We start from the raw sequence: 27,562 nt of genomic DNA on the forward strand, positions 1-27,562 counted from the left end.
GCTTAGAATCCTCAATGCTTAGAATCCTCAATGCTTAGCATCCTCATTGCTTAGCATCCTCATTGCTTAGCTTCGAATCCTCAAAGCTCAGAATCCTCACTGCTTAGGAACCTCAATGCTTAGCATCCTCCATGCATTGCTTAGAAACCTCAATGCGTAGAATCCTCATTGCTTAGAAATTTTATTGCTCTGAAACCTCAATGCTTAGCATCCCTAATGCTTACAAACCTGAGTGCATAGAGGCCTTAATGTTTAGAAAGCTCAAAGATTAGAAAACTCAATGCTTGGGTTAGAATCCTCAATGCTTAGCATCCTCAATGCTTAGCATCCTCAATGCTTAGAATCCTCAATGCTTAGAATCCTCAATGCTTAGAATCCTCAATGTCTAGCTTAGAATCCTCAATGCTTAGAATCCTCAATGCCTAGAATCCTCAATGCTTAGAAACCTCAATGCTTAGAAACCTCAATGCTTAGAAACCTCAATGCACAGAGTCCTTAATGCTTAGAAACCTCAATACTTAGCATCCTCAGTGCTTAGCTTAGAATCCTCACTGCTTAAAAACCTCAATGCTTATAATCCTCAATGCTTAGAATCCTCAATGCTTAGAATCCTCAATGTCTGGCTTAGAATCCTCAATGCTTAGAATCCTCAATGCCTAGAATCCTCAATGCCTAGAATCCTCACTGCTTAAAAACCTCAATGCTTATAATCCTCAGTGCTTAGCATCCTCAATGCGTAGAATCCCTAATACTTAGAAACCTCAATGCTTAGCATCCTCAATCCTTTGTATGCTCTATGCTTAGCTTAGAATCCTCAATGCTTAGAATCCTCAATGGTTACAAACGTGAATGCTGAGAAATTTTATTGTTTGAAACCTCATTGCTTAGCATCCCAAATGCTTACAAACCTCAATGCATAGAGGCCTTAATGCTTAGAAACCTCAAAGATTAGAAAACTCAATGCTTGGCTTAGAATCCTCAATGCTTAGAATCCTCAATGCTTAGAATCCTCCATGCATAGCTTAGAATCCTCAATGCTTAGCATCCTCATTGCTTAGCATCCTCAATGCTTAGCATCCTCAATGCTTAGCATCCTCATTACATAGCTTAGAATCCTCAGTGCTTAGAATCCTCATTGCTTCGCATCCTCAATGCTTAGCATCCTCATTGCTTAGCTTAGAATACTCAAAGCTCAGAATCCTCACTGCTTAGGAACCTCAATGCTTAGCATCCTCCATGCATTGCTTAGAAACCTCAATGCGCAGAATCCTCATTGCTTAGAAATTTTATTGCTCTGAAACCTCAATGCTTAGCATCCCTGATGCTTACAAACCTCAATGCATAGAGGCCTTAATGTTTAGAAACCTCAAATATTAGAAAACTCAATGCTTGGCTTAGAATCCTCAATGCTTAGAATCCTCAATGCTTAGCATCCTCAATGCTTAGCATCCTCAATGCCTAGCTTAGAATCCTCAATGCTTAGAATCCTCAATGCTTAGAATCCTCAATGCTTAGAATCCTCAATGCACAGAGTCCTTAATGCTTAGAAACCTCAATACTTAGCATCCTCAGTGCTTAGCTTAGAATCCTCACTGCTTCGAAACCTGAATGCTTAGAATCCTCAATGCTTAGAATCCTCAATGCATAGCTTAGAGACCTGAATGCTTAGAATCCTCAATGCTTAACATCCTCAATGTTTAGAATGCTCAATGCATAGCTTACAATCCTCAATGCTTAGAATACTCAATGCTTAGCATCTTTAATGCTTAGCGTCCTCAATGCTTAGCATCCTCAATGCTTAGCTTAGAATCCTCAAAGCTCAGGATCCTCAATGCTTAGAAACCTCAATGCACAGAGTCCTTAATGCTTAGAAACCTCAATACTTAGCATCCTCAGTGCTTAGCTTAGAATCCTCACTGCTTAGAAACCTCAATGCTTAGAATCCTCAGTGCTTAGCATCCTCAATGCGTAGAATACCCAATGCTTAGAAACCTCAATGCTTAGCATCCTCAATCCTTAGTATGCTCTATGCTTAGCTTAGAATCCTCTATGCTTAGAATCCTCAATGCTTAGAATCCTCAATGCACAGAGTCCTTAATGCTTAGAAACCTCAATACTTAGCATCCTCAATCCTTAGTATGCTCTATGCTTAGCTTAGAATCCTCAATGCTTAGAATCCTCAGTGCTTAGCATCCTCCATGCATTGCTTAGAAATCTCAATGCGTAGAATCCTCATACCTTAGAATCCTCTACGCTGAGAAATTTTATTGCTTGGAAACCTCAATGCTTAGCATCCCTAATGCTTACAAACCTCAATGCGTACAGTCCTTAATGCTTAGAAACCTCAATGCATAGCATCCTCAATTCATACCTTAGAATCCTCAATGCATAGAATCCTCAATGCTTAGAATCCTTAATCTTCGAATCCTCAATGCTTAGAATCCTCAACGCTTAGCATCCTCAATGCTCAACTTAGAACCTTCAATGCCTAGAATCCTCAATGCTTAGAATCCCCCCAATGATTAGAGCCCTTAAAGCTTAGAAACCTCAATACTTGGCATCGTCACTGCATTGCTTAGAATCCTCAATGCTTAGAAACCGTAATGCTTAGCATCCTCAATCCTTAGTATGCTCAATGCTTAGCTTAGAATACTCAATGATTAGAAACCTCATTGCTTAGCATCCTCCATTCTTTGCTTTGAAACCTCATTCCATAGAATCCTCAATGCGTAGAATCCTCAACGCTGAGAAAACTTATTGCTTTGAAACCTCAATGCTTAGCATCCCTAATGCTTAGAAACCTCAGTGCATAGCTTAGAATCCTCAATGCTTAGAATCTTCAATGCACAGCATCCTCAATGCTTAGCTTATAAACCTCAATGCATAGAATTCTCAATGCGTAGAATCCGCATTCCTTAGAATCCTCAACGCTGAGAAACTTCCTTGCTTTGAAACTTTAATCCTTAGCATCCTTAATGCTAAGAAACCTCGCTGCATAGCGTCCTTAATGCTTAGAATCCTCAATGCTTAGAAAGCTCAGTACTTAGACTTCTTAAGGCTTAGAAACCTCAAAGCTTAGAATCCTCATTGCTTAGCATCCTCATTGCTCAGCACCCTCAATGCTTTGAAACCTCAATGCATTGAGTCGTTAATGCTTAGAATCCTCAATACTTGGAATCCACAATGCTATGCTCAGAATCCTCAATGCCTAAAATCCTCAATGCTTAGAATCCCCAAAGATTAGAGTCCTTAATGCTTAGAAACCTCAATGCTTAGAATCCTCAGTGCTTAGCATTCTCAAACCTTGCAATCCTCAATGCATAGAATCTTTATGTCTTAGAATCCGTAATGCTTAGCATCCTCAATGCTTAGCATCCTTAATGATTAGAAACCTCAATGCACAGAGTCCTTAATGCTTGAAACATTTATGCTTAGAAACCTCAATTCATAGAACCCACAATGCTTAACCTAGTATCCTCTGTGCTTAGAATCGTCAATGCTTAGAACCCTCAATGTTTACCTTAGAATCCTCAATGCTTAGCATCTTGAATGCATAGTATCCTCAATGCATAGAATCCCCAATGCTTAGAATCCTCAATGAAAAGAGTCCTTAATGCTTAGAAAGCTCAATGCTTAGAAACGTCAATGCATAGAGTCCTCAATGCTTAGAACCCTCAATGCTTAGAACCCTCAATGCTTAGAATCCTCAATGCTTAGAAAACTCAATGCTTAGAAACTTCAATGCATAGAGTCCTCAGTGCTTAGCTTAGAATCCTCAATGTGTACCATCCTCAATGCTTAAAAACCTCAAAGCTTAGAAACCTCAATGCTTAGAAACCTCATTGCTTAGAATCCTCAACGATGAGAAACCTTATTGCATAGAAACCACAAAGCTTTGAAACCACAATGCATAGAGTCCTTAATGCTTAGCAACCTCAATGCATAGAAAACTTAAAGCATAGAAACGTCAATGTTTAGAATCCTCAATGCTTAGAAACCTCACTGCTTAGAAAGCTCAATGCATAGAGTCGTTAATGCATAGAAACCTCAATGCTTAGAATTCTCAATGCTCAGCTTAGAAACCTCAAGGCTTAGAAACCTCATGGCATAGCATGCTCAATGCATAGCATAGAATCATCAATGCTTAGAACCCTCAATGCTTAGAATCTTCATTGCTTTCCATTCTCAAAGCTCAGCAGCCTCAATACTTAGCATCCTCAATGCTTAGAATCCGCAATGCTTAGCATCCTCAATGCTTAGCATCCACAATGCTTAGATTAGAATCCTCAATGCTTAGAAAACTCAATGCTTAGAATCCTTAATCCTTAGCATTTTCAATGTTTAGCATCCTCAATGCTTTGGGTAGAATCCTCAATGCTTAGAAACCTTAAAGCTTTGAATCCTCAATGCTTTGCTTACAATCCTCAATGCTTAAACAACTCAATCCTTAGCATCCTCAATGCTTAGCATCCTCAATGCTTAGCTTAGAATACTCAATGCTTAGAATCCTCGGTGCTTAGCAACCTCAATGCACAGAGTCCTTAAATCTTAGAAACCTCAAAACTTAGCATCCTCAATGCTTAGATTAGAATCATCAATGCTTAGAATCCTCATGGCTTAGATACCTCAATGCTTAGTATCCTTAATGATTGGAAACGTCAATGCTTAGAGTCCTCAATGCTTAGCGTAGAATCCTCAAGGCGTAGAATCCTCAGGGCGTAGAATCCTCAGGGCGTAGAATCCCCAAGGCGTAGAATCCCCAAGGCGTAGAATCCTCAAGGCGTAGAATCCCCAAGGCGTAGAATCTCCAAGGCGTAGAATCCCCAAGGCGTAGAATCCTCAAGGCGTAGAATCCCCAAGGCGTAGAATCCCCAAGGCGTAGAATCCCCAAGGCGTAGAATCCTCAAGGCGTAGAGCCCTTAAAGCATAGAAACCTCAATGCTTATAGTCCTTTATTTTTAGAAACCTCAATGCTTAGAAACATGAACGCTTAGAATCCTCAATGCATAGAGTCCTTATTGCTTATCATCCTCAATGCTTAGCATCCTCAATGCTTAGATTAGAATCATCAATGCTTAGAATCCTCATGGCTTAGATACCTCAATGCTTAGTATCCTTAATGATTGGAAACGTCAATGCTTAGAGTCCTCAATGCTTAGCGTAGAATCCTCAAGGCGTAGAATCCTCAGGGCGTAGAATCCTCAAGGCGTAGAATCCCCAAGGCGTAGAATCCCCAAGGCGTAGAATCCCCAAGGCGTAGAATCCTCAAGGCGTAGAATCCCCAAGGCGTAGAATCCCCAAGGCGTAGAATCCTCAGGGCGTAGAATCCTCAGGGCGTAGAATCCTCAAGGCGTAGAGCCCTTAAAGCATAGAAACCTCAATGCTTATAGTCCTTTATTTTTAGAAACCTCAATGCTTAGAAACCTGAACGCTTAGAATCCTCAATGCATAGAGTCCTTATTGCTTATCATCCTCAATGCTTAGAATCCTCAATGCTTAGCATCCTCAATGTTTAGAAACATCAATGCTTAGAAACCTTTGATGATTAGAATCCTCAATGCTTAGCGTCCTTAATGTTTAGAAATCTCAATGCATAAAGTCCTTAAAGCTTAGAAACCTCAGTGCTTAGAAACCTGAATGCTTAGATTCCTCAATGCTTAGAAACCTCAATGCCTAGAATCGTCATTGCTTAGCTCAGAATCCACAATGCTCAGATTCCTTCATGCTTAGAAATCTCCTTGCTTACTCAGTGCTTAGAATACTCAATGCTTAGCATACTCAAAGTTTAGAAACCTCAATGCTTAACATCCTCAATGCTTAGCTTAGAATCCTCAATGCTTAGAATCCTTAATGCTTAGAAAGCTCAATGCTTTGCATCCTGTTTTCTTAGCTAAAAAACCTCAATGCTTAGAAACTTCCCTGCTTAGAAACCGCAATGCTTTGCATCCTCAATGCTTAGCATCCTTAATGCTTAGAAACCTCAATGCTTAAAGGCCTTAATGCTTAGCATCCTTAATGCTTAGAAACCTCAATGCTTAACATCCTCAATGCTTAGCTTAGAATCTACAATGCTTAGAATCCTCCATGCTTAGAAACCTCCATGCTTAGTATCGTCAATGCTTAGCTTAGAATACTCAACGCTTAGAAACCTCAATGCTTAACATCCTCAATGCTTAGGTTGGGATCCTCAATGCTTAGAATCCTTGATGCTTAGAAAGATCAATGCTTAGCAACCTGTTTGCTTAGCTTAAAAACCTCAATGCTTAGAAACTTCCCTGCTTAGAAACCGCAATGCTTTGCATCCTCAATGATTTGCATCCTCAATGCTTACAAACATTAATGCTTAGCATCCTCCTTGCTTAGAAACCTTAATTCTTAGAAACCTCAATGCTTAGAATCCTCATTGCTTAGAAACCTCAATGCTTAAAATCTTCAATGCTTTGCTTAGAATTCTCAATGCTTAGGAACCTCATTGCTTAGAAACCTATGTGGTTAAAATCCTCAATGGTTAGAAACCTTAATGATTAGAATACAGAATACTTAGAATCCTCAATGCTTAGCTTAGAATCTTCAGTGCTTTGCATCCTCAATGCTTAGCATCCTCAATGCTTAGCTTCAAATCCTCAATGCTTAGAAACCTCAACGCTTAGCATTCTCTATGCTTAGCTTAGAATCCTCAATGTTTAGAATCCTTAATGATTAGAATACTCAGTACTTAGATTTCTCAATGTTTAGCTTAGAATCCTCAACACTTAGAAACCTCAATACTTAGAATCCTCGATGCTTAGCATACTCAATGCTCAGCATACTCAATGCTTAACTTAGAATCCTCAATGCTTAGAAACCACAATGCGTAGAATCCTCAATGCTTAGCTTAGAATCCTCATTGGTTAGAAACCTCAATGCTTGGGAACCTCATTGCTGAGAAACCACAGTGCTTAAAGTCCTCAATGCTTTGAATACTGTTTAAGTTTTTAACTAACATCTCCATCTAAGCAGTTGCATCTGCATTAGTATAGCATGATATTACAACCACTGCATTTTGAACCAGATATGCAACTCAACATTCATTGGCATTCTTTATCTCACTCTGCCAGTCCTCTGAGCTATGCATATACAACTGAGTTTCAAAATTCAAACTGCATACCTATTATATTGCTGCTAATGTTAGCTTCACAGGTACTCATCACAAACTAACCTTGCATTTACTGTAGGGTAAGAACGTTCCCATCCACGATTGTATGCCACACATTCTCAGTCTAGCCTGGCGGCAATATCCAGAGACAGAGTATTGAGACAAATTCCATCGGAATCAAATTAAGACGGAGGACAGCTGGCTAGCAAGGATTACTGCCAAAAACAACTGGGGATTATACTGGATGAGCTGATGATGTAAATAAATTCCCAAAAATGACATTTCTCCTTCTGGGACACACTAACATCAATGTCTCAGCTAACACAAGTAATGCTGTTCTATTGGTCTTTTTTTCCCCACCTTGTTCAACCCAATGAACAAAAACAACTTGCTTAAGTATGGTGTCTACTGCTGGCCACCAAAGTTTAAAAATTTAAACTGGTGAAAAAGCCATTAAGGAACGATAACATGTTTGGTGTTAACAATGTATTAAGAAAATTAGGGAAAATGGATTTTAAGCTAGAAAAGGAAAGATGAACAGAGAAGAAACAACAGTGTTATTGTCTATCTGCTAAACCTATCTACAGTAACTTGACTGCATTCATGTGTGCCTCCATATTTACACTACCCTCCCGCTAGTCTTTGTCTATAAAAGTTCTGTATGAAGATACTCCACCACAGAGCTCAGAGTAGAATCAGTGCTAAGTCTATTATCACATAGGTCATCCTAGCTACAGGTTTAGAAATTAGGTCCAAGAATGCCCTCTATACCACTGAAACCAACTCTTGGATCCTGAGATTGGCTTGAGATTATTTTTTTTCCTGCAGCACCAGGTAATTTCAGGTATCCAAGTATTTCCTACTAGCATGTATTTTCTACTACTAATCATCAGTCCATATGTTTTTCAGTCTATGTGAGAAAAACATAGATTGCCTTGTAGAAACAGTAGAAGATGCAGTCAGCAGATGCAGAAGACACTGGAGATCCATAAAACAGACTGCAACAATATGCTCATTCAGGATGAGCAAAGCAGTGGAACCATTGCCCTAAACTGTCCCATACGTAAAATGAAGTATAGGCAGGACACGAGAGCAGCAGAGACCTGCAGGATAAGTGCTGCAAAGGCAAAGCAAAGAAATCCACAGAGCTATGAAATCCACTGGCTATTTTCTGAGAGAAGGATTTCATCTGAAATGAAATCAGGCAGGAGAAGCAGACTGAGAAAGTTTCCATTGTCATAAAAATATCTCCCTGGGTAATCCACGCTGATGGGAAAAGGAAACTCTGATAATTTATGTGACAGTTTAATGGGATTTTGGTGACACATGATACTTTAGAAAGAATTTGCCCAAATCGGACAGACAGGACTTTAATAAGGTTTCAGTCTCAAAACAGCAATATTTTCACCCTTTATTTTGCATTTTATCCTACACATACACTGCTCACTCATAGCCCATCTATCTCATTTGCAGGGCATATTTCTATATTGTGAGAACAACAACTCCTCTGCACTTTCTGGTGACATTCTCAGCTAGAGAAACCTCTGCCTATCTGAGATCCCTAAAGGGATCAAGCTGACTTTGCATCTTCAGGGCAGAGCAGCAGAGCTTTGAATTCTGAGCCATAAGCTGCCCATGGGCCACATCCCCAGCTCTGTGGATGTCATTAATAGCTTCTCTGTAGAAATCAAGGGTAGCAGATGGACAGTCTGCAGTAGCGATCACAAACAATAGGATGCACCCAGGGCACACTCCAGGAGTAAACGTCTCTCACGCTGACTTACACCTCAACCCATTTCTTCTCCTTATGAGAGACAGCCTTCACCCCAGTGCAGCATTCCCCTGCCCTTCATTGCCATCACTCAGAGAACAGGCACAGTACCAAAAGTAGTTGCTTAGAACACTCAACTATGGCGAAGCCAGGGTTAACAGGACGAAACTTTGCAGAAGTTGAATATCAGTGAATTATATGGAAGAGTTTCCCCCGTGGAGAAGTAGAAGTTAACATTAAATATACATTGCCCTGAGCACTAGAAGCCATTCTGTACATAACAGCCTCACAGAGGCTGGAGACAGAGATAACCCGACAGGCATTTGTTTTCTTACTCATTCCTATGGATCTACCCCTGAAGCCCTTATTTTTTTCTGGAAAAGCACCTTGTGGGAATCTGGGCAGGTGAGGAACGGTGTGCAAATGATTCAGTGTTTTGCCCAGTGTTTCTTTACTCCATGAAGCTAAGATCAGCGTGGGACATGAAATGATACCTGTTGGCCCTACGATGGGCGTGGAAAACAGAGCACCTGTCACTATTTCTTTCACCATTGGGACTACCAGCCAAATTTAACAGGGAAACAAGCTGTGTTGTGTAGTCCCTCGAGCTCTTCTGCTCTACGTGAGACACATTCTGTAGTAAAGAGAAGAATTTAAACCCACCTAATCCCACCAGCAGCATAAAGCAGTGCTCATTCTTAAACATGGGTTGTGTCTTTAAGAGGTACAGATCCATCTCTGCCTCTGACTTGAGGTCTTCCTCAGGGAATGGCTCATAAGAAATGAGATATATTAAAAGGAAGTGAAATCAGAGCCTCCCATTATCAAAGGGATAAAATATCAATTTTTTTGTCAAGATAAAAAGCATCGTAGATTGGCTCAGATGGGAAAAATTAAATTCTTGGTCTTCAGTTGATTTGATATTTATCACTCCACCGCTCTAGAAATATTCTGACAGGGAATGTTTCTTAAAATATTATCCTGCATTTCTCCTCAGTTAGCAAGCTGGGAGAGTATGAACTTGTGTGTCTTGTTACACCTAAAAAACTCATAGGAAAAGAGAAAAAGGAAAGAAAACAAAGTCTAGAAAATACACCTTCTAACACTTCATTTCACCAAGAGCTTCTCAATAAAGGACCTCAATTGGGGAATCACTGCTGTCCAAGTCTACCTACCCCATATTGTAGAATATCCCAAAAGCAATTCTCTCTTCCCATATAAAGAGACTAATAAGCAAGAACTGTCTCCCAGTTCATAACAATCTTATCTTGACAGCAAGAGCTCAGATGAACTCAGAGAATTGAGTAAGAAATTGAAAGTAGGGGAATAACGTAGAAGGTCTTTCAGGGAGTCCTGCTGCCCACCCTCCAATGGTGAGGACTGATATATCCTTCAGCCTGGACAAGCTTACTTCTAGATATACAGTGTTGTCTTGATAAAGAATTAAGTGGAATGAGCCAGTGTTTGTGTCTAAAACATGATTAATGGAACTTGATCACGCACGTAAAAAAAAAAAGTGTTTAGGAGAACTGTCAATTCAATGTTAGTGGCTGCTCCTAATCTGTATTCCCCTGGCTAAAGAGCGACTTGGAAACACTGCAGTGTTTTAACAGCTTGTGTTCAAACCCGCAAATCAAAGGCTCCTCAGTAGCTGTTTAGATCATGGACAGAACATCAGTTTTCCAAGAGAACACGGATGAACCTTGGAGCTCACAGGCAAGCTCAGAACTAAGCAATACTTACATATCATCAAGATGATCAGGCAACTGAGATCCTATGGCATAATCAGAATCTCAGCATACTTGGCAGAAAGATAGATAAAGCAAGATTCGCCATTGCAATAAAGTAGATAGCATGAGGAAATTTCAACCAGTGTGTGTATGCCAAGACACTGTGCAGCCACCATGAGATCAGGAAGATCTTCCATTCAGTGAAGAGATTTCTGATGAATCACACCTTTCTACATCAATCACTATTGGGAGTGGAACATCAAGCCAGGAAGACTACTGGGCAGAGGAAAACTGTCTCCTCTTAGGTCTACTAGTAGGAAGGTTGGACAAATGAAATATATATATATATATATATAATTTTTTGCCCCAGAAGTTGCTACAAAGCATGGAATAAAGGTATACCTGAATAAAGGAGTCAGGTTGTGAAACAGTCTTATCAGCTCCAGAAGGAAAACTAACAGAAGTGAACACAATGTCCAGCACCCAATTGCTTTTCCTTAATAACACGCTATGTATCATTAAAGTGGGAGTTTTCACACAAGAGATCAGTTTGTTCTTTAATTCCTATCTTCATAAGTGATATTCTGTTTTGAATACAATCTCCAGAAGGTTCTTTTTTGTCAAATAATTTAACAGCATGAATGATGGCTGCTGATCAGTTTGAATTTCTGATGCCTACTACAAACAATGCAGACTTACACTATATGTTTGTGAAGCTGATACTGCCTGATATGTTTCTCCAATTCTGGTGCCTCCTTGTATATTCAACCCAACATTTTCCTAGCAGAACTCTTCCAATTTATGTTGCCAAGGAATCCTTCCACTGCAGCTCAGCCATTCTTCACAGTCTGAACAAATCCTTACTTGAAATGAAGCACTTGCAATGAAACAGTTCTATTTCAGAGCATTCGCTGCCACTTCATCTTCCGCTCTGTAAACTATCGGAATGCTTTTAAAGGAAACACTTATTTAAATAAAAGAAAATCCCTGTAAATCACAGTCGTGACAAGCTAACAGCAAGCACTGCAAAGATGATTTATCTTCCTTTTACATCTAACAAAGCTTCGCACATCAACACATTGTTTGTAAAGACTTCTAACTCACGATTTCTAACTACAAGAATATACTAGTAACAAAAACCTTCTTATATCAGTAATCTCTCCCTGTCATCTAATATCCCATCAACCTCAAAATCTGAGAGTCTCCTTCAATTATTTCTGTTTACTGTCTTATCCAGCATGCCTTCTTCATGGATGAAGAAACCAACTATTTAGTCTCACTGCCTGCTTGTAATCCAAATTCATTTCAGAGCTTGCATGCATTAGCTGCATGCTTTAATTTGATTTATTTTATTTGACTTCTATTAAATTACATTTGAGACAGGTTAGCAGATGGCCTCATGGGGAGCATCTCGCCAGCATCACCCCCTGTGCAAACAGCAATTATTGTATCTTAGCTGAGCCCAATTTCAAGTTATATCTTGACAAGCTAACAAATAAGGTCACAGTATCTGCATTGCAAGTAATATCCCAACTGGTGGGAAAGACACTTGACAAGCTTGAAGGTGGGCCCAGAGAGCGTTCTGATTGCAAGGGGAAGATGTAAAGGAAATTAAGCAGCAAGTCACCACTTAAGAGCAGGGATGCTGTTTCAAGTCTATCCACATTCTGCATTGCTTGCAGGCCCGCCACCTATGTTAGTACAGAGACTCCACGTCACTACGTGGATTGCTCATTCACAGTCTGTTAGTGCTAAACACGGGAGATGATGGATAGTGAGGGCACCACAGCCACCGAGGCCCCCTCTTTCTTCATATTTCTCACTCTTCTTTTGCCCCTGGCCAGTCGCTCTTTGTGAAAAACAATTCCTGCACGTTGCATTACCCTCCACGGTGACCCTCGAGCTGTTTTTTTTTTTTTTGCCCTTTCAAAACACTTGACAAAGCTGTCACAGAAGGAGTTCGGCATCTGGAAGCTGTGACAGACACGATATGACCTGATTCATAAAACATAACTAAACAGCTTGGGCTGCCAGAGGCCAGGATTTACAGGACTGCGTTTCAAGAACGGCCTTCAACGCCTGCTCTACCAAACACACTCCTACTCTGCCGCAATACAAATTCCCCAGCTCCGATGGGGTGACCTGCAACACTACAAAATGACAGAGCAGCTGAGACACTAATCTTGTTACAGTCTACCCTGTCTCCTGCTGGTCAAGAAGGGAAAGGGATGACCTTGGTGTTGGCTGCACCTTTTACACCAGGCTACAAGGGAAGGGAATGCTATAAAAATAAAAGACATCATTTTTTTTTTTTTCAGAAATGACTCCAGCACAGCAAGTACAAAGGAAACAAATCAAGGCACTGATAGTTTCTGTTATATTATCCCTACAGCCTCACTTTTACAATAAAAGCCTCTCTGCATTTTTATTTCCTGAAGGTGCAACCTGACCGACAGTGTATTTAAGGACTTTCTGCCATCCTATCCATCAACCCTTTTTCCTTCATTTTCCCTTCAATCACTAGTTATAGTCTGTTAGGTGATTGCCATGGTACCAAAAGGCAAACATCATTAACAATTACACTTTCTTATACCATCAAAACAGTTTGTCAAACAGTACAGTTCTTCAGTTCACATAAACTCCCTTAATACAGTCTGTATTCTTCAGTTATAAACACTGTGCCACAGAACCAGCACTGATTGAACCACCTCCCTCACACACTTCCTCACAAGCAGTACATAGTATTACATAAATGGGTTGACATTCATTGGTCAGGTGGAATGTACACCTCTCCTCAGGACAATCTTACTAATCTACAGAGTACAAACTCCTGTCTTCTTACATACAAGCAGAAAGTACTTATGAGTGGACAGACAACACAGTCTTTCACTTTGTCCGTGTCTGGCCATTTCCCTCACAGGAGGAAGGAAACATGGATCGGGACTCGGCACTCACCCTGCAGCTGTTCTGTGTCTCACTCACACCACACTCACTCTGACATTTAGATCAAAAACCATGGTTTATTCATACTACACAATGCTGACAACGTTTTCTAGCTGGAATCTTAATAACACTCATACTCTGGTCGACCAGTTGCAAACGTTAATGTTTTTCCCAGAGTCGGCTTGACACACGGTACCAAACACTTAAAGCAGATGATAATATTGAACATACAACCTATAAGCCCCGTGATTACAACTTGGAGAACCCAGGCTACCATTTGACAGGCTATCCACTATATCCCATACCTGTAGGAGAGACCAACCTAGGCCCCTCCTATTGTCAACTACCTGGGAGAGAGTATTTGTTCTTGTTTCCATTCATATGACATACAGTTCCCTTTCATAGGAACTCACCCAAGGAGTCTTCCTACCCCAGCTGGCAACCAAAGCCATGAGCTCACCTCCCTGGGAGCAGCACGTATGGCTGTAAACTGTGTAGGATGTCTCCTCAAGACATATGGGCTCCACTTACCATACACATACCTGGTCCACCTATGGGTGGTCCTTGTCTGTCCCTGCAGTGATCAGGTGAGGAAGGGAGTCCTTCAGAGAAATCTCAGGGTGCGCCAAAAGTGTCTCCCTCTCAGCTGGTCCTTCAGCGAACAGAGCTGGTCCCACCTGGGCCGCCAAATTGACTACAGGAATTGAACTCTATAACCTCTATAACTGATACAGTCTCCCATGACATACTTATACCAGAGTTGAGGAAGTATGGGATAGGTGAGTGGACAGTGAAGTGGGCAAGTAATGTGTGCAATAACTTCTTTATGGTGAGAGTGACAGAGCACTGGAACAGGCTGCCCAGGGTGGTTGTGGAATCTCCTTCTCTGGAGATATTCAAGACCTGCCTGGATGCCGAGCTGTGCAGCGTGGTGTAGGGAACCTGCTTTGGCAGGGGGGCTGGACTCAGTGGTCTCTGGAGGTCCCTTCCAACCCCTACAATTCTGTGATTCTGTGAATATCATGGGGTGGTTTGGATGGGGAAAGACTACCCCTTTGAATGACCTTTTGTCAGGGCATGTCCTGGGATTCCTAGGATCCTCAAAATGCAGCACTGCTTCTGTCACTGAAAAATGGGGCCCTGTGTGGGACGGAGGGAGGGTCCATGAGTCCCTGGCCCACCTGACTGAGTATTTCCATGGTCTTAGCAAAGACATACGTACAACATGAGAATGACAGTTAGCTGCGTTCATGGTGGCATGGCCACTGCTGATGGCCTTGAACTGTCTGAACATAACTGAAGAGGCTCAGGCTGATGCAAATCAGCTATTGAATGATAGTGTTGAAAAACTGGAAAGACAGGTGGCAGTTTTGATGGGGAAAAAACCTAATTCAATCATTCTCCTATGGAAGATCAGGAACATCTCTCAGGAAGACCATGGGGACCCTGTACAGGGAATCTGTATAAAATGGACTCTGTAAATGAAGGCACTAAAAGGTCAGATTTTGAGGTTCCATTTGGACTAGATCTATTTGAGATCTGACTGATTGTAACCAAAAAATGAAAAAAAAAAAAAATGCAGGATAGGCTGGTGGGAGTGCCCTGACCAGTGTCCAACCCCCCAAACCCTGCTGCCCATAATACAGCAGCTGAACTGATGGATATAGAACAGTGGTTTAGACAGAAACCAAGAGAGCATGCCAGCATAGCTGCTCTGGTTATGGGACATGGAGGCAGAAAGCGCTGTGGTGAACGGACTGGAAATTTCAAAACTGACATCCATTACTACTAACCCTGCCCTCAGGCAAAGACTGTATGTTCTGTCCAACATAATGAGGATAGCCATTTGATCAGTGAATGATTTATGGCTGTGTGTCATATAACATGGCCAAATAAGAATGACATACCATTAAATATCAGCCTGTGGTCCTCTATGGAGGACTAACAAAATTATATTAGAGAATTAGGCATGAAAGAGGCAATCTATGAAGATGATTTTGAGAGCCCAGTCAATAAATTTTTCATCAGGAACGAGGGATCTCATCCTACAGCCATCACCTTTACATCAGGATGGGTCTATGTTATCCATACTGAACCCCCCAGTGGCCCTCAGGTGCTGTAATACAACAGGCTGCCCAATTGATGGGGAGACAAGAGTGCCTGCAGCCAGATGCAGGCTCTGAATGGTGGTGGAAAGGTCAGAGAACCATCTGCTGCCATGACTTAGGCGTCCAGCCCCTAAGGTAATCCAGTCTGGACCCATTAGGGTCTTGAGACAACCAATGTTTAAAGACCAGATTAGAGCAGGAGTTCAGTTTAAAAAGATCGATGGACAGCATAATCAGGAAAAAATATCTGTTAAACAGGCCCAAGCACTGAGTATTTATAGTCCAACCTTTTCAGCCAAACTAGATATGAATGTAACTCAAGAAGGGTCTGGATGGGGGCTCTGGCAGAGCCAGAGTTCTTTGTGAACCCCTATGAGGTTTTGGCCACAGGTTTGGCATGGAGCAGAATAAAGATACATCACAGTTGAAAAGCATTTATTGGCTACCTATTCTACACTACAGGTGGTAGAACCAGTAACTCAGATTTCAGAGGTTATCGTTAAACAACAAGGCCAGTCCAGGGGTGGGTAAAAGATCTAACACACATCTCTATGATGGGGGTGGCCCAATCACAAGCAGTGGTGCGCTCAGTTGTTCTGCTTGCCTGCTCCTCAAGGAGTTAGGAGAAATCTATGCCTGTTGCGTGTTCGAGTGCATGCGCAATGCCATGTGGAGGGCTTATCGCAATAAAGATTGGCGGATTTGCTGCGTAGACCGGTCAGAACTCAGATCTGCGTTGTGCTTCCTCCGGCACCAAACACCCAACAGTGGCAGTTCCGCGTATTGGCCAGCAGGTGGCAGCAGAGACCACGGAAAGAACCTCTGCGGGACAGACCCTGGGGATCCGTTCTCTTTTGATTATAGGGGAAGAACACAAAGATGGTAGAGGAGGGAAGGGGGAAAAAAAAAAAGAAAAAAAGAAAAAAACAAACCACAGCAAACAAATAAAAACTTCTCCAAACGTAGCAAACGTGAATGTCTGTCAATAAATAAATGAGTAATTGAATTGATTTCTGTTTCCACTCTCCCCCGCCCCCCTCAACTTCCGAGATGAAGAAACACCTGGTATCAATTGGACAGATGCACACAGTGAAGCCAGGGATGGTCTGAAACGCAAAGCAGCTGAGCAGCTTTTAGAAGAAAACAGAGTAGTAACAACTTCTGTACCTACATTCACCACTCTGAGATCCTGTCTAGGTCACCCAAGGCTTGTAAATAACCACTGGGTCGGTTCTGATGTCGAGTGATTTGTTGTCAGTTCTCTCATGGTTCTCCGGTCAGTTCTCCGGTGCCAGGATCTGCCACAGGGCATTCTGACCACGGGCATCATGTTTCTACGCTGCCGCCTGCATTTAACAGGCAATGGGACTGCCCAGCATGTGCAAGGCAGCACCTCTGTCACACCACCAGAATGTTTAAGGCTGTTGGGATTGTTGTTAGCGTCCCATTAACACTGAGGCTAGAGATACCCTTAGGATTGACATTACTATTAGCATTACTTTGATGGTGCCCTATCTGGGTCATTTCCAGGGGATGTCAGGAGTAAGGCATAGTGTCAGGAGAAAAAGAACAGACTCTGTTACTTTATAAAAGTGATAATAGAGAGAGTTCATTGGAAAAAATACAACTCTTAAATAATACAAAGCATGCTTCTGATTGGATGCAGGCATCATCTGGGCTCTGATTAATATTACTTTTAAGGTAAAGATTATTGTTACCTTAATGATTGTTTTTTGGATTATGATCAGGTTAAAGGTTCCTTTTGCTACAAACTTCTAGCATCATTTTTGTTGTTACATTTGGAGTTAGAGACGATTTTAGAATCAGGGTAAGGGTTAGGATTAGAGTTACATTGCGGGTTATTGCTGTTATCTTTACAGCTCCTGTGAGGGTTGGGGTCTGGGTCAGGTGTTTAAAAAATGAAATGAGAAAAGAATAAAAAAAATATATTGAAAGCTTCAGATTTCCTTAATCTTTGTGGGAATCATATAATGTGCAACTCAGATCTACCTCTTTGTGCAGTGAGTGCCTGTAAATTTGCTAGAGCCTAATATAATATGGCCTTGTGCTTTCCGCTAACTCACCTTCATTTCATTTTCATTAAATTTGCTTGGTAGTCAGATTTTGGTGTGTGGATATTTTAAAACAATCTAACTGACATTGGCCAAAAATTAAAAATAAATTAAAAAATGCATGACAGCATCAATTGCATCAATTTTTATAGATAAGAAGAACAGTTTTCCTTAGTTTTCTGTGCCTCTTTACTTTCTTACCTTCTCCCCTTGTGTGAGAAACTCTCAAAGTCAAAGATTTCTAGTTAGGCAAAGATGGCAGCGATAGCAGCAGTGCTTATTCATTATTGCAATACTGCGCGCACATCCCCTATTGGCAAGGGAGAAATTGCACACCAGTCAGTGAAATCAATTCTGTTCTATGCCCTAAACCCAATGCAGGTGATGCTCTCATGGCTCTCATTGGTTGAGCATCTCAGGCTCACAGACTCCTCCAGACTGTTGCTAGGTTTCATTTCCATATAAGGTCAATTACCAACCTCTTGTTTTTAGGTTTGCCTTGTACTTTTCTGCGGAGAGAGAAGGGCAATGTTTCCAAAAGTCAGTACATTCATTCTGTCCTGTGCTGGGCTCTACCCACCCTGCGTATTTATCTTGTGCTTGTCTCAATTCGCCCCATGTCAGAATGCCCCCAGTCTGAACTTAACTCTGTTCAGCAACTTTCTTGGTGCAAAAACTACTTATACAGCTGTTTTACAAGAGGGTTATACATTCAGTTAGGGCCTACACTATGTACTGAAAATACTGGAAACCTCCACTGCAAAAACACAATCTACCTCTCCCATCTGTGCAGCCTTGCAGACCCAGAGCATGCCAGGTTATTTCTGCTTTCATAGCATTTGCATGCTGTAGGGTGAGCACAAGGTTCTGCTGCTTGATTCTTCTGCAAGAGCTGCCTACCGGCAAATGGTTGCAGGGATGGAGGATGTGACAGAAAGCATTTGTCTCCACAAGAGCAGAGTTACATTCAGTGCAGAGTGTGAGAGTCAGGTTGGTGTGGAAAAGCACTGACACGCTGGGGATGATGCAGTGCTCACATGTCTAACACTCACAGACATTACTGTCAGAAGGATGGTGCTGTGTTGTGCTTCTACCTTTGGCAGCCCCTGGAGAAATGCTGTGGCACACAGAACACCTTTGTATTGCACTGACTGCTGCCATGCAGCATGGATTTAACACACCAAATCCAGAGGAGCATGACTGCATCTAACTGCCCTGAGAAAAACTACTGTAGCTGAAGAGGTGAGGAGGCAGCTGCTCATCTGCAGAACAAGCAGTACTGCCAGACACTGGGCCAGGTGAGCACCTCCTGCTGCAGCGTGATGATGACAGGGCTGGAGATGATCTGCAAAGCCAGCTTAAAAGTGGGAGACGTGAGTCAACATGGCAGGAGGACAGAGGTGTTAGGGAGCAGCCAAGGCATCAAAGAGTATCAGAAGGCTTTGAAAAGTATCACAAAGCAACAGCCAGGAAGACTGGGATTATCATGAGCAGCAACCTGGATGCTAGAGATTATTTGCTCCCATACAAAATGGTAGAGATCTTGCTGCAGAAATCCCAAAGCCAGGCAAAATGGGAACCCAGAGCTCTGCCTGCACGAACCCCACAGCCAGAGTGTTGCAAGCTGAGCTGCCTTGCTGTTTGTTGCATTCATCCCAATCCCTGTGAATGAATACTCAGAATGCAGTCGAGGCGATGACTGAGCATGAGAGTGACTTTATTCAATAAAAGACAGGAGGGCTTGAGAGGTCAGGGGTGAAGATGGGACTCCTCTTGTCAAGATGAGAGTGGCTCAGAGCTGGTGCTGCTGCCTGGTGCCTGGGACTGGCAGCCTGACTCTAAGTCCCCATCTAAGATGCTCAGCTTCACCTCACTGGTGCTGACCTGCTCCTGCATGGTGGTGCTGCTGCTGGGGCACTCGGGCTGTGCTTGGGATGGGCAGCACTGCAAAGGCGCTGGGTCACAATCCAGGCAGGTGACTGCTGTGTCTGGCAGGCTCAGGTCAGCATCTTCAGCAGAGCCAGGAGATATGAGAGCATGAACGTGGATGAGCCCCTTGTGTCCATCACTGTTACCATGTGGAAGGCTGTCATCCGAATTGCAGCGATTTGTGCTTAAGAAGAACTCTCCATTGATGGAAACACACTGCACATCACTACTTGGTTTGGATCTTTGGGGTTGACAAGGGCTCGAATCACCTAGGAAGGCATAGAAACACAAGGGTTAGTGTCAAACGTTTGCAAGTTGAATCATGAAAGAGGTTGTTGATACTTGGTAATAGAGTGGCGGCAGGAAGAAGCAAATAGGCTTCAAGCAACAGAGCCACTGTCTTGAAAGTGATCCTCGTGCAGGTCCAGCTCATGTGTTGTTTCACTGTAATCCGCTTCTTTGGGTCTACCTAGTGGGCAGCAGCACTCGAGCTGTTACTGATATCATTGAAAAGAACTGGAGACAATTGTTCTATTCCTAAGAGCTTCAAGATGCCTAGAAGCACAAATAGAAACCAGCAGTATTTCATCACTTCACCAAAAGGAAGGTCAAACACCTGAGCTGTGAAGAGCAGTTACAGAACCTATGCATAAGATCACACCAGACATACTTTGTTCTAACAACAGTTATGGCACATAGTCCATTTCCTTCAATATTCCCAAAATGAAATGATGTGGAGCATTACAGGGAAAGAAGCACTGCACACAGACACTATGACCCTGATTAGACTCAAGCAGCAGACTTAAAATAAGTCAGAGTTTTAGATTCCAGGATATTGCAGGACCTATCATGTGTGAAATTCAGTTACACAACAGTGCCTAGGTGCCTGCGTTTCAAGCAACTTTCAGATCACAGCCATGTAAAATAAAAACAAATTCAGTGCAGAAATAGCAATCCTGTACCTTAATACTCATGAGATTATCCATTTTTTACAGCACTCTGACTAAGTTCTAAAACTTGCTCATCCCAGTTCACTTCAACAAGTTCCACCAGTTCAAGCAACGCAGTTCTGAGGTCCTATGTATGTTATGCAGATAGAATTGAACAGTGCAGAAATAATCTCTGACAGCTTTAAGAGCTCCATTCTGCTTACAAACTCTCAGTCCAAAATTATTCGCAGTTTTAAGGAAATGAACACCTGAAGCAGTTGGATCATCTGCCATTTGCCGCATTCTGCTTCTTGGCATCATGATTAGCACAAAGGGTTTTCTGCTGTCCTGCAGAGATGGACAAAGTCCTGCTTACAAATGGACCAAGTTCCAGTGTACAGCAGAGATTTTACCAGACTAAAAAGCCACGTCATTCAATTCATTTGCTCAGGTTGTTATGCACTCAGAAAGGAAACAGAACTAACTGTTGAATTCTGAAGGTAATCTGTGGGGTCCTGTAGAGAGTGTTTTTTACAGCTAGTTAGCTGAGAAGGGTCGTAAACACGGTGCGGTTAATCAAGCAGCCATAACACCTGCAAGGACAGTGAGAACATCAGTATGCCTTATGATGGTGAGAAACTAGCCATGGTTCTGGGAACTCAGCAAGGGAGTATCTTTCAGTTGATAACAACAAGCTGTTAAGATACTCGGGGATGGTATGTAATTGGGAACCAATGATGAGCTCCACTTTTGCAATATGTATGAGCTAATTATCCGTATTATAAAGGTACACGCAGGCAAGGAATAAACGAGATTCACTGATCATGTCAATGACAGGTGTGGTCGTCTGCTTTTCTCCCGCCGTTCTGCAACATCGTTGTTGTTTAGTGTCACTGGGTTCGTTAAACTGCTGTTCATTCTCAGATCGTTGGTTTTTTTCATTTTTTCCCTCCTAGACCCACTCGCAATCTTACTTCCCTTCCCCTCTCAGCCGCGCCGCGCCGCGCTGTTAGAGAGGGGAGGTTCTTTGTTCCTTCTCTCCCTGGGTTTGTTCCCACTGTCACCGAGTGAGCTCTAGAGAGAACTCCGTGACACAAACTCATTGCAAAGTCTAAGCTAGAAGAAGCGTCACCTCAGTGTATCCCAGAAAAAGAACAGCGTTGAGATTTTAATTGGTTTTGGTTTTTTGTTTTATTGGGGGTGGGTTGTTTTTTGTTGGTTTTTTAGGGTTTTTTTTTTTTTTTTGTCTTTTTTTTTGGGGGGAGGGGGGTTGGGGGGGGAGGGGTGTAGGGGTGCGAGGGGAAGGGAGAGGGAGGGGACAGTTGTTTGGTTGTTTTTAATATACAATAAAGTTATGCAGTTCTGCTGTCAGTCGCCTCAGAGAGTTCCCGAAGGAGCTCAACCACGTTCTGCTCAACATCGAGTTGTTCCATTGAGTGGAGCAGTGGTAGTCTTGCAGATGGAGCAATGCAGGAATTCTGACAGGATCTCCAGGTGTATCCAGTTCATCATCTGAAAGCTCCGCAACCAAATTGGAAGGGACCAGTCCTCTTGTGCCATCTGTCAGCTCTCCCTGAAACCAGCCATTCTCACCCACATCTCCAAAGACATTACGTTTTGTCCGGCAGTCAGAGGATGCTCGTTTTCTGGGTCCTCATTAGGACCCTCAACAGGAATGTAGCTGTGTCGAGCTAAGAATCTTCAAACTGCTGGTGATACCTGTCCTGGAGTATGCAGGATGAAGGACAAAAGCTCTGCTCTCACATTCAGGGCCATCCTCTGACAGAAGGCAGCACTCAGGACTGTTCCCAAGGATCTCTTTCATGACTTTGAGTTCAAGCTCCTGGTTTTCCAGATGACCTTGAAGACTTCGGGCCTCTTCAATGGCAGAATGGAACGGACTGGAGCTATTACGGAGATTCTTGTTTGACTGGGTCAGAGTCTGTCTCGTTGCCTTCCCCAGCTCCATCTGCTGCTTCTGCTGCTCTCTTTTCCCTCTTGCGTGCTCTGTGAGAATGAGTTTCAGAAAGCACTACTCACTGACAGGAAATAAGGGGAAACTTGAAAGACTTTGCAACCTAAGTCCTGGCAGTGTACTGCCAGCGGCTGATTTGGCCGTCCAGGATCCTGGCACCACAAATGCTTCATTGCCAAATGCAGCAATAAGGTGTTCTGGGGAAAGGCCAACTCACAGGTAGTTTTTGAGCACCCATATCACAGTACCAACAGCCAGCACCAGCGCAGGCAGCAGCATCACTGAGACCGTCATCGGAATGCGGCGCTTCCGCACAGATCTGTGAGCAGCATCCTCTGTGCTTTTGCCTGTGTTCATCCCTGGAAGAAATGAGACAATGTCCCACGTTACCTTCAGCTGCGCTACAGATAATCTCTCAGTGTGCTTCATGGACCCAAGAGGTCATTTTGTCAGTGGGTGCCTCCGTCTCTGGTGCCGAAGCACTGGAGGACAAGAAGGATTGCTTCCACCTCTCGTTGGGTACGGAGAGGCTGCACAGGCACTACCCGTGTCCTCCTCTGGGCCGAGAGCTGGGGCTGTACTCTGGGGTCTGGGCTTGGTCCGTGGGGAGAGCTACAGAGCAGAATCCCTCACACTTTTCCCGGCATGTGTGTCCTGAGCTCCCCCTGTGGGATGCCCCCCAGGCTGAAGGTCAGGCTTCAGCCAGCACAGGGCACATCCAGAGCCATCCCAGGGGAGAAACACTCCTGCAGGCTCCTACCACACAAGACCCTGCTCATCACCCTCAGGTGGCTTCGTTCCAAAAGGGCAAACTCTGCGATCTGGGAGCGGTGGGAGCTGAGCAGGGTCACAGAGGTCTGCAAGTACCTTCTCTGGCACATTGCTGGAACAACTCTCCACACCCCACGAAGGCCAGCCATTTTCAGAGAGCCACCCCTGGCTTCTTTTACATGTGCTCTGTGCTCACATGCTCAGGTCTGGCTGCTGACCTGGTGTGCAAGAGCTGGCAGCAAGAGCCTGCAGGCACGCAGTGACTCTGGTTCGTGACACCGTATGATCATAGGACAGAAATTACCTGGCATGCCAGTTGGTGCTGCCTGCATTCCTCTGTCTGGGACGGGCAGTGTGGGATATCCGCCTTCCTGCAGCACATCCGGGACGGGCAGTGTAGGATATCCGCCTTCCTGGAGTGCATCCCGCTCACTTTGTTGGTCCGTTCCTTTAGAAAGAAAGCAGGGCAGTAGGATTGGGATGTCACGTGCCCTCATCGAAAACTGAGCTTCTCCAATCCCGAGCTCAGGTAAAGTCCAGGCCCCCCCCCAAGTACACTGTGAGCCCCTCTGTTACCCAAGGGCATTTGGGCCCTCCCAGCTATTGGACAATGCTGACTCCCTCACACCTCTTGAGAAATCAGCTCCTGTGCAAGGCCCTCACATACTGTGCTGTCACCAGCCCGTCACAGCCAGGTAGCTGCAGGCTGAAATCCAAGATCTAACACACAGTCCAAGCCTTCAGAATTAGCATCTCCACCTCATTTCCAGCATTAGCAAAGGCAGCCAACCCTGCTTAGGACGCTCCTCCTGCCTTGAACTTGCTCAGCTGCATGGAGGGCTTTGGATGAACAGAAGCACAGCGCTTGCCACTTTGCCACTTGCTGCCATCTGGGTGCCAATGACTGCACAAAGCAGCTCTGACAAGTAATGGTTGTGCTGGGGGAGCAGCTGCCTCTGGGTCTTGGCTGGATGCAGACCATCTGGCAGCAGACCAGCTCTGGTGCTTGACAGCACCTGCAAGGTGATACATGGAACACGGCTGCAGCACGGCTCTGACCCATCCCTTCCTGCTGTGCAGGCTACAGCCTGCCCACACCTCTATATCACACCTCAGCTTCCCAGGTCCCACAGTGAACAGACTGAAGTATACCCACCACGCTCTGCCTTCTCCATTTCCTTCAGCAGTCGCTTCAGGAGACGGGATGAGCCCTGAGAGTATTTTCCTCGATTGGATTCATCCTCTTCTCTTTCCGGACCTTAACAGAATGTATGAAGTTAAATATCATGTGCATGAAGATCTGAAGATCAGCGGCGAGTCAGCCAAGTCAGTGAAGACAGAGTACTCACTGCTGGGATTCCAGCTGGGCTCCAGCACAGGAGGAAACCGATGACCGGGCAAGGCCCACACTGGGGGCACTTCTGCAACCAAAGACCCATGAAAAGTTTTAGTCACACACTACAGCATCAACTGAGTAGCAGAGCGTACAGGGGACAGGGCCTGCAGACACAAGTGTGATCAGACACAGGTGAGGAGAGCTTCCGGCACATGTGGAGGCCTCCTTTTCCCTGAGTGACCTGTAGGGTCTGGCGGTGGTTGGGGAATGCCACAGCCCAAATACAAAGGTCTGGGCTCCCTCAGCTGCAGAGGGGCAGCGGTAACCTTCCCACTGAAATGTTGCAGCTCTCCGAGAGAAAAAATACTCATGGCTCATCTGTGCAAACCCTTCCAGGCACAAACAGGCTTGGAAGACCTGGAGAGGATCTCCAGTAAAATTGCACCCAGGTAAACCATGAGAGCATGAACGTTTCAGCCTCCAAGGAAACAGACACTCACAACTTACCCCTGGGTTGTCCCCCAGGCACAGGCATGAAGTCCGGATCCAAAGGAGCATCCGGAAAGGGAGCACGAAGCTCATCATCTAGAATCAAGAACAGATGAGAGAAGTTCCCACTTATATGCACTATATGGTGTGATCTCCTTCTCCCTCAGTAACTGGATGTGGAGAATAACTCAGGTCATGATTTCCAAAGTTGCAGGGTGGACGGGATGACCCGTAGGCTGGCACCTGGCAGCGTATCTCCGGGCCACGTGCCACATCTCTCACAGATTACGTGGAAGAAGATGCCCATCACCCCCTACCCAGCAACACCCCCATGGAAGGCAGGCCCCAGGCAAGTGTACTACAGGGCCGTGGGGACACAGCCTGACTTCTTGCTCCCAGCGCTGCTCAGTTTGGGTCCCATCTCTACCCACTCACCTGCTCCCCGTGCTCGCCACGGAGCAGCACAGCTCTCCTGAAAACTCATGGCCACCAATAGGAGGAAGAGGACAAGGCGGGCAGGGTCCATGGCCGCCCCCACACTTGCACCACGCTTCCAACACCACCGCTGCAGCCACAGTGAGTGTCGCACTGAGCCAAGCCTGCGGCCAGGCCTTGTGAGCTCATGACGGAGCTCAGCACAGTCATAGGATGGGGCATTGTGACCTCACATCTCTGTGATTCCGGGTGGCGGCTCCCCGCAGGCTGCTGCTCTTGTGATGCACTGCACCAGGGCTGTGTGGGGCTGGTGCTTACATCATAGAAATGCAGAATCATAGAATGGCTTGGCTTGCAAGGGACAGTGAAGAACTCAGAACCCCAGCCCCACTGCCTCGGGCAGAGATGCCACCCACAGAGTCTTGCTGCCCAGAGCTCCATCCAGCCTGGCCTTGAACACCTCCAGGGATGGAGCATCCACAACTTTGCTTGGCAAACTTTTGCAGAGCTTCAACAACCCCAAGAAGGCATTATTTCCAGCCTGGTGCACCACCTCAGGCCACAGAGGTAGTGACGCAATATGCACAGGTTATCCACGCGTGTGAAACGTGCTGCAATTAAGCAAGCCAAGCGGATAAATCCTCTCCAGTGTGGAGGATGATGGCTGAAATACAAACACGGAGAAGCTGACCTTCCCACAGACCCGCCAAGTCAAGTGTCACGTGCTTACATTTTTGTTGATAGATCTGCAGTTTCATCTTTTTTTGATGGCTAAGGAAATCCCCTTTCCTGCACCAAGTGTATTTCCCACGTGTAACGTGCTTCCAAGTCTGATTTTAGTAGCAGATATTGAAGGCTTGCTAGTTGGCACCTCCCATCCCCAAAGTCCCAGTGAACTCACCCACTGCTGGCAACTGGATGCTTGGTGGCGAGAGAACCATCACCTATAGGATCCCACCTGGGTTTCCAGAAACTGTTGCACCTTTGGATACATGGCGATAAATACTGTGTCCATACAACACCCTCATTGAATCAGAGCCTGCCACCTTCCCTACAACCAGGCAAAGGGCGCAAAGGAAGCTGAACTGCTGAACCAGGCACCAATGGGGCTTACGTGTTTGCATCAAAAGACAAAATACCAAGCAGAGAGCATGGGAATCAGATGTTGTTTCTGGAGCAGAATTAAGATTAAAAAAATTGATTTCACAGTCTGACATCAACCCTCCTCCACCCCTCCCATTCCCCCCCCCCAGCGCACCCCTCCCTTCCTTCCCTCTTTGTTTAACAAAGACTTTGAATAAAATCATCATATCAATACTACAATTGCTGGCCTGGGATTATTATCACCTCTTTCGGGTTCCTGGACAGGAGAGGTGCACCCCACTGATTTCAGCGGTCCTGCCTGGGTGGTGAGGTGACTTCACAGAATCACAGAATCACAGAATCACAGAATCACAGAATTGTAGGGGTTGGAAGGGACCTCTAGAGATCATCGAGTCCAACCCCCCTGCCAAAGCAGGCTCCCTACACCACGTTGCACAGCTCGGCATCCAGGCGGGTCTTAAATATCTCCAGAGAAGGAGACTCCACCACCTCCCTGGGCAGCCTGTTCCAGTGCTCCGTCACCCTCACTGTAAAGAAGTTCTTGTACACATTCATGTGGAACTTCCTATGCTGTACTTTCATCCCATTACCCCTAGTCCTATCCCCACGCACTACTGAAAAGAGACCAGCCTCACCACTATGGCTCCCACACCTCAAATATTTATAGACCTGGATCAAGTCCCCTCTCAGCCTTCTTTTTTCAAGGCTAAACAGACCCAGTTCCCTAAGTCTCTCCTCATAGGGGAGATGCTCCAGGCCCTTCACCATCTTAGTGGCCCTCCGCCGGACTCTTTCCAAGAGATCCCTGTCTTTTTTGTACTGGGGAGCCCAGAAC

At 44.4% G+C, this 27,562-nt stretch overlaps 1 protein-coding gene across 1 annotated transcript; it reads right to left on the reverse strand.

The window, feature by feature from the left end:
* Positions 1-23,538: 23,538 nt before the first annotated feature.
* On the reverse strand, positions 23,539-27,106 carry LOC146755639 (uncharacterized). The gene is made up of 6 exons (XM_085525348.1): positions 25,624-27,106; positions 25,207-25,284; positions 24,713-24,784; positions 24,520-24,621; positions 23,668-23,811; positions 23,539-23,549 (listed from the first exon to the last, which is right to left on the reverse strand). Exons 1-6 carry the CDS (start codon positions 25,712-25,714, stop codon positions 23,539-23,541), a joined length of 498 nt encoding a protein of 165 aa, XP_085381474.1. The 5' UTR covers positions 25,715-27,106.
* Between the last annotated feature and the right edge of the window lie 456 nt (positions 27,107-27,562).

The sequence above is a fragment of the Coturnix japonica genome, chromosome 31 (assembly GCF_054131305.1).
Source record: "Coturnix japonica strain WE chromosome 31, WE-NBRP24, whole genome shotgun sequence".
NCBI lineage: Eukaryota > Metazoa > Chordata > Aves > Galliformes > Phasianidae > Coturnix > Coturnix japonica.